Below are 6,923 nucleotides of genomic sequence, written 5' to 3' on the forward strand. Positions count from 1 at the left end.
TACTTACTTACTGACTTACTTACTTACTGACTTACTTACTTACTGACTTACTTACCGGTACATCTTTTGCACATTTGAGTCTGAGAAGTTACTGGATATATTTATGTTTTTGGTTCATATTTTGCATTTATTTTAACTGAACCTTCATATGAAGACTATCATTTACACAGTCTTTTGAGTCACACTTGAGGTAAGAGAAGTTGTAGATCATGGTTGATGAYTGTATTAGTATGTATGCATATAATTTGACTCTAAATCTCTAACAGTGAGTCCAGCACAGCGATAAAGAGCCTGGACTCTTGTGTCACACAGTGTCTTTTTAAAGGTTAGTCTAATCAGTTTAATTTGGAAACACGAGTTCCTGCGGTGAAGCCAGCTTCTGTTTGTGTGCAGTAGTGATCCGTGGCGCTGACTGTTGTAAATCACCCCTCCTGTAGACCAGTGAGAGGCGTTTGTTGCTGTCCAAGCAGGAGTTGATGTGTGCGTCGGTCTGCCTCCTCTCCAACTCTCCACTCCGTTTCCCTCTCCAGGGGAACTCTGGAGCCAGTTACAGAGTTGACTGTTTTTGGAAGAGCTCCTAAATATTTGCAGGATGACAGCGTAATCTGACAAACTGACCTACTCGTGAACAGGATTGTGGTCCTCACTCTGCATTCTGTGGTTGGTTAGGATCGCAGCGCCAGCTTTTCAACTCTACATGATGCTTGGTCCTGTTATAACTACTGTTTGATTATTACTTTTGTTGGTCAMTGGCAATTTTTATATCTAAAATAAATTGTTACTAAAATCCTAATAATGCTAGAAACTWGAAAACATTTTGACAGGGAGCTCCTCACATTTCAGTACCGTGGTGTAACCCGTTCATACAGTGAGTGGAGATGAATAAAGTCATATGAGTGGGGGCTTTGTAAATGGGCCCATTGCGCTCCCCCTCAAAAACACAGCTTTATTCAAACCTTCTAGTTCCTCAGATGAAGAACACAAGTTTAGAAACTCTCAGTGTCCTGAGGTTCTCTGTGTTCATAAAGGGTCAGCAAAAAGTTTTTGTTGTCAAGGAGATGAGAGCTTTCCCAAACCTTTGGGCTGTTAATCAGTTCCCGTGCCTGTCTACAGTCCGTCAGCTCCCTCCAGCGGATTGAGTGTTGACATCTAATCCAGGCCTGTAGGGCAGTACTACAGACTGTTGTTGAGATACCTGCAACAGGCTCTGGGGTCTCATTTATAAAGAATTGCGTGGACACCTTACTAAAAGTGAACGTACGGCCAAAAAGCGGAAATGGCGTACGCCAAAAAAAACCTCAGATTTATAAAACCGTGCGTACACGTTTCTGCGCATCTTTCTTTTATAAATCACAGCCGCACGTCAGAGTTTTTTGCATGAGGTCCTGCCTCAGGTTCTACCCTGTACACGCCCACATTCAACCATAAACAGTCAATGCAAAGTACTTCATGAAAGTTAAGATGTATTTAAATCAGTCAGCTGATCAATGCCAACAAAAGTGATTGGTTCAGACATGCTCCGTCGTGCGTCTGGAGGCTGACAGGTGCTGACTGACAACTGCTCACGTAAACAGAATATCTGTAACTGACACAGATTTTCCCTCATTTTGCTTTAGAGTAATCTAACGATTTTAATTAAAAAAAACTCAGCTTCAAATTAATTTTCCCTCAGAGCCTGCAGGACGATAAAAACAATAAAAATTATATTAAATAAGTCAGATAAAATTAGAAATAAGTCCACCGCTCTTCTCCTCCTCTCCCCATCCTGCCTGCTCTGTTATCCGCGGCAGACACACATGCTCGCACCCCCCGCCCCCCCCGTGCGTGCATGACAAACACGGACTTTAAACGTGAAGTTTTATAACATCCACACTGGCGAGGTGGATGCGCCCTGCGCGTGTATCCAAAGCATGACTTTTGCTGTCCTGCTGTTCTAGTCGGGGAGGGGTCTGTGGGTCAGGGAGGGGTCTGTGGGTCAGGGTTGTCTGAGGAAGAAGCAGATGAATGGAGTTGAGCATGGGAACTTTTATTTAAGATTAAATTTTTTTTTATTTCAAAGGTCCTTCTGGCTCAGCAGCAGAAACATAAATATTACTGTTAAGAAAGTTGATGATAAAGTTGAATAAAAATCTAAGTCTGATGAAGGTAAATTAAATATCTGACAGTGATCATTACACAGTGTGGCTCTAATTCCTCACTTCACCATCTGTGTCTCAGTTTCACGTCTCCAAAATGAGCGTACGCATGGGTCAGAGCTGGCGTGAGGCACCGCACATTTTCACGTCAAGTTTGGATTTTATAAATCACAACCTTGGCGTAAAAAGTGGCGTACGCAAGTTTCTGGGCTCAAATTGTGCATACGCCAGTTTTATAAATCCGACCCCTGGTCCTTTGAAGTGAGCCTGACTGCCAGCTTTTGCGAGGTAGTCAGCTCTCTCATTACCATTAATGTCAGTATGTCTTGGTACCCATTTACCAGTAACACTGTTGTCTCTCCAGTTGGTTGACTGCTTCGGCACACTCCCAAGCCAGTAATGACGTAAAGTGTGGATCTTTGAGAGCTCTAATAGMAGCTTGGCTCTCTGTTAGGATGAATATTTCCTTCTGTGTACACTGAAGGTCTTTGAGAGATGCCACACACTGGTGGATTGCACATATCTCAGCTTAACAAACAGTTACAAAACCACCTAGTGGGTATCTGAACTCACTCACTCTCACTATGGTTGTGCAAAATCAGCACCCCTGCACCTACTGACCTCTTCAGAAGGGATCAATCTGTAAAACAGTAGAAATGATTGGGAGAGATATGTCCATCATAGAGGCAGACCTGTCTTCAATCTCAGTCTTAAAGCTTGGCTCAAATTTTTTACTTTTTGACCATTCTGTCTCCAGGTCCTGCAGCTACTGGAACAGCAACAGTTGCCCAGTCTCAGTGAGTCAGATAGGCTTGGGTGAGCATCACTCTTGCCACCCCAACTTGAACTGGAACCCACCACACTAAAACAGCATAGCATGGGGCGGACTATGGCCGTGCAGATCCATCTGATATCTTTTGGGGTAGCACCCCAACGACTACCTGCAATTCTACGGCACTGGTGTAGGCACATTGCTGCCTTCTTACACTTTTCATTTACATGTCTTTTCCAGTTAAGCTTCCTGTCTAGATAGAGACCCAAAAATTTAAACAACTCTGACAGTGAGAGTTCTACACCCTCCAACTGGAGGTGAATAACTCTTCCTTGACTTCTTATGAATGAAAAGAACCAATTCGGTCTTGTTTGGGTTGACAGCAAGTTCCTGCTTCTGGCACCATTTGGATGTTAGGTTTAGTCTCCTATGCATTAGGTTACATACAGTTCATAAGTACTGCCATATGTTTGTGATGTCAATTTTTGGTATTCATATTTTTATGATTTTGTACTTTTTTAGACTTCATTATCAATACATCATGGATTGCTTTTATCATGTMATGTCATTAACTTGATAGTGTCTGTCTTTCATCTAACAATGTTGAGCTTAACGCTTTTATACTTCCTACATTATAGCTACCGTATGTATTCAGTTATCTTGTTAGTATGGTTTTAGGTCTTTACCATGACATTATTGCATTTGAAGATTCACTACTTCCAAAATAGCCCAACAGTATAAAACATTACATGGGATAATTAGAAAGGCTAAGCTATGACTCTTTTCTGATGATTTGAGGATGTTTATTTATTTATACTGGAGGTATCTGCAAGTTTTGTTTATCTGAAGAGTTAAAAGTACATGTTAGTTCTTCATAAGCTTTAGAATTGCTATTGTTATACAAATATTCTGTTGCATATATAATACCTGAATGCCTCCTTTTTCTGTTTGCTGATGGTTTTCCACCAAAAACAGCAGGGATGTGCTGTAATGAAGCACATTTCTGTAGGGATAAAACTTAAAGTTTTTTATAAAACAAACCAATAACTAACACTCACTAACCTTGAAGCATGAAGCTATTCATCTAAATAGCAAATTGGAATATAAATTGTTGCATTGCTGTGATAAACCCTTCTTTGGATTCATTTAATTTGATAACCAGTTTATCTGGCCATTGCGGACACAGGGTGGGGTTAATAGGATGGCTATTGTTGGAGGTTGGYAGGTTTGCTTTTTTGTTTTACATAGATTTTTTTTTTCTAAAAATAATTGCTTCAGTTTTTATTGACAGTTTTAAAAGGGTCACTTGTTAAAGTAAACACATCTGAACACTGTCAATGGGAATCATGCTGCACTAAAAACTTGATGTGAAAACATTTGTAATGCAGCTTTTCTTGTACTGCAGACAACTGGAGTTGTATCAGGAAATTCAAGGGAGGTTGGATAACATTAGATCAAGTCTGTTCAACTCACTGACCATTTAAACCTTTTAACACCTTTACAGTTTTATTAGTGTTAGTTGATTTTAAAGAAGACCTCTGAGAATCACTTCTGCCGCCTAAAATGTCAGACTGTCACTAAATTGGTGTGAAAAGAAGATTTCCACCTTTCAGTTATACACCAGAGAAGTAATACTGAAATGATTTTGTATCAGTCTTTCATACTTCAAGTAAATTGTGGCCTCCTTTTCTAGTGTCTTAACTTTATTCTCTCTCTCTTTTTCCCTCAACAGTGTGCCTAAGGGCCGTGAAAGCCCCCTTGGGGGAATTTCATAAATACACAAAGAACAAGGAAAGCCTTCTGGACTGTGTTTTTTGTTTTTACACACTTTCACTGACACACACACCCACACACACACACACACACACACACACACACCCACACTTGCACATATAGACATCCACACACACACAGACAAGGACACAGAAAGAATGTTGGAGGTGCAGGAGGAGAGGCCAGCGGCGGCAGGTACAGCAACGACACATTTCAGCAAGAAGGAGCGAGGGAAGAAGGAGAGGGAGGAGGCCAAGGACAGTCGAGGGAACTTGTCGAACATCGGAAATCCTGTTGCCAGCTCAAGGAACGTGCGTGCGAAAGCACCCCTCTCACACACGGGTAGCCCTCATCAGCTCATCACTCCACCCTGCTCTGTTGTCCTAGGAGCCCCATCAATGCACTCCAATAGGCTGAAGAACTCCCCGTCCACTAACACACAAAGGTGAGAGGACTCAACACGCTCTTAACCTGTGGCTCAATTACACTTTGTGTCTTGGTAATGATGAGCAAGCATTGATTTAGCYGAGATTCAGATGGCTTTATCAGCCTCTTTAGCTTCAAATTGATCCAAACTCAAACTGTTTATGATTTAAAATGCTTATGCATATCAACATGTGCAGTTTTTGTGTGAAAACAAGTAGACTTGTCAACTTACYGGTATGTACAAATAATATTTTAGTTTGTTTCAGTTTCAATAATAGATCTCAGGGTTTTTGCAAACCCAAGAAAGAGTGTTGTATTCCTCCTGGCTACATAAAACAAATTCAGTTAAGACATGAGAACATACATATGTGGACAAATATTTACAGGCTGTTGCACAAGCTTGTAAGAGGTGTGGGAGAAAATACTAGGACCTGGTAAAATCACCATGCCTGGTGAAATCCCCATTTCCATGCAGTTACCAAGTGACCATGATGGAAAGTCATTTTTGGGTCAGAGAGTACACCGGGCCTGGAAGTTCTCCCTGCTGACTCATGGATCTGGAGTCTCTGGAAACGGCTGGCAGGACTGCCAGGATTCTAGCTGTGTTTTTCTTTCTGCTAACTGTGTGAATGTGTATGCGTACGTACTGCGTGCTCGGCCGTGGCTCTACTTTTTGGACGTGTTGTCTTTTGCTTTACACTAAAAGTGCACTATGTGTTTGTGGAAGAGGAGAGACAGAGAGAGATTAGGGTGTGGCGAGGAAATTCTCTGCCAGTTGGATGTGTCCTGTTGCCTGAACTGAACTCTTCTCATAAGTAGTAAGGAGTAGTTGCATGTAAATGGCCTGTGTGTGTCCACAATCTGTGTGCAYGAAATTGCTAATACCAACAACCTAAACCAATGAAGGCAATTTGTGATCAATAAATAGTAGTCTGAAWAAYATAGCAGAAAACCAGTTGAATCTCTTCTAAAAARCTTTATTCCAGTCTCTCACTCCAATCAGTTCCAGCAGCACTCAGCAGGCCTCAGAGTGAAATTACCTTTGTCTTATCTGAAGCAAAACAAATAACAAACTCTCAGAAGCAGCGTCTGTTCCAGGCTGAAACTAAGGRGAGTCTGCACACAAGAACGAACAAAAAACTGCCCTTTGTGATGATTCAACCTTTTAACATATGTCTCTTCCTGGTTACACCCCTGTAGGTGGGACCTTTTTACGTCAGACAAAGAATATAACTAACTTTTGTTTATGAAGACAGAACACATGATAAGACACACCAACTCTCATTCTGTTTTAAACCATATGCTGCAATGATAAGAATCTGTAAAATTACAATACTTGATCTAACRTTTAGTCAATCAGTTATAAAATTTCCTTMGCTGGGATTAACAGAATTTTATGACGGGCCATTAGTTTCTTGGTTGTAAAAGGGAGGGAAAGCATAATCACATTTTMCTTCTGGTTCTTTTTCTACATTTTTTTTTAGCACAAAACCCAAAATTTATATCCACTTGTAGAAGGTATGCAATACCTCATAGAACCCAGCCTTCTAAATGTAGTATGTTCCTGCCTTTTATCTTGTTTAGACTTAGTTCTAAAGTGTATACGGGGTTCCTGCAGTTCCTTAAAAAGTCTTAAAAGGCCTTGAATTTATCAATCCAAAAATAAGGTCTTAATTAGCCTTACAATGTATTAAATCAATCTTTCAGAAGTCTTCAAAACGTTAACATATTGTAAATATGATGTCTGTAATTCATCTCAAATATTAAAATAATTGGTAACATTTATTTTTTAAAACATTTACATGCAGACATTCCTC

The 6,923-nt window shown here is 40.6% G+C and overlaps 1 protein-coding gene across 3 annotated transcripts in view; it reads left to right on the forward strand.

Annotated features, from left to right (window-relative positions):
- Positions 1–6,923, forward strand: part of bcl9 (BCL9 transcription coactivator) — a 39,563-nt gene that overhangs the window by 24,164 nt on the left and 8,476 nt on the right. For 2 of the 3 annotated variants that reach the window (XM_014026295.1, XM_014026294.1), the window contains exon 3: positions 4,640–5,125. In XM_014026295.1, the coding sequence (XP_013881749.1) occupies positions 4,839–5,125 (287 nt within the window). In that variant the 5' untranslated portion in view covers positions 4,640–4,838. Of the gene's footprint in view, positions 1–303; positions 326–4,639; positions 5,126–6,923 lie in introns of those variants that run through there. The other variant, XM_014026296.1, reaches the window with a different exon arrangement.

This window comes from Austrofundulus limnaeus, unplaced genomic scaffold (assembly GCF_001266775.1).
Source record: "Austrofundulus limnaeus strain Quisiro unplaced genomic scaffold, Austrofundulus_limnaeus-1.0 Scaffold541, whole genome shotgun sequence".
Taxonomy (NCBI): domain Eukaryota; kingdom Metazoa; phylum Chordata; class Actinopteri; order Cyprinodontiformes; family Rivulidae; genus Austrofundulus; species Austrofundulus limnaeus.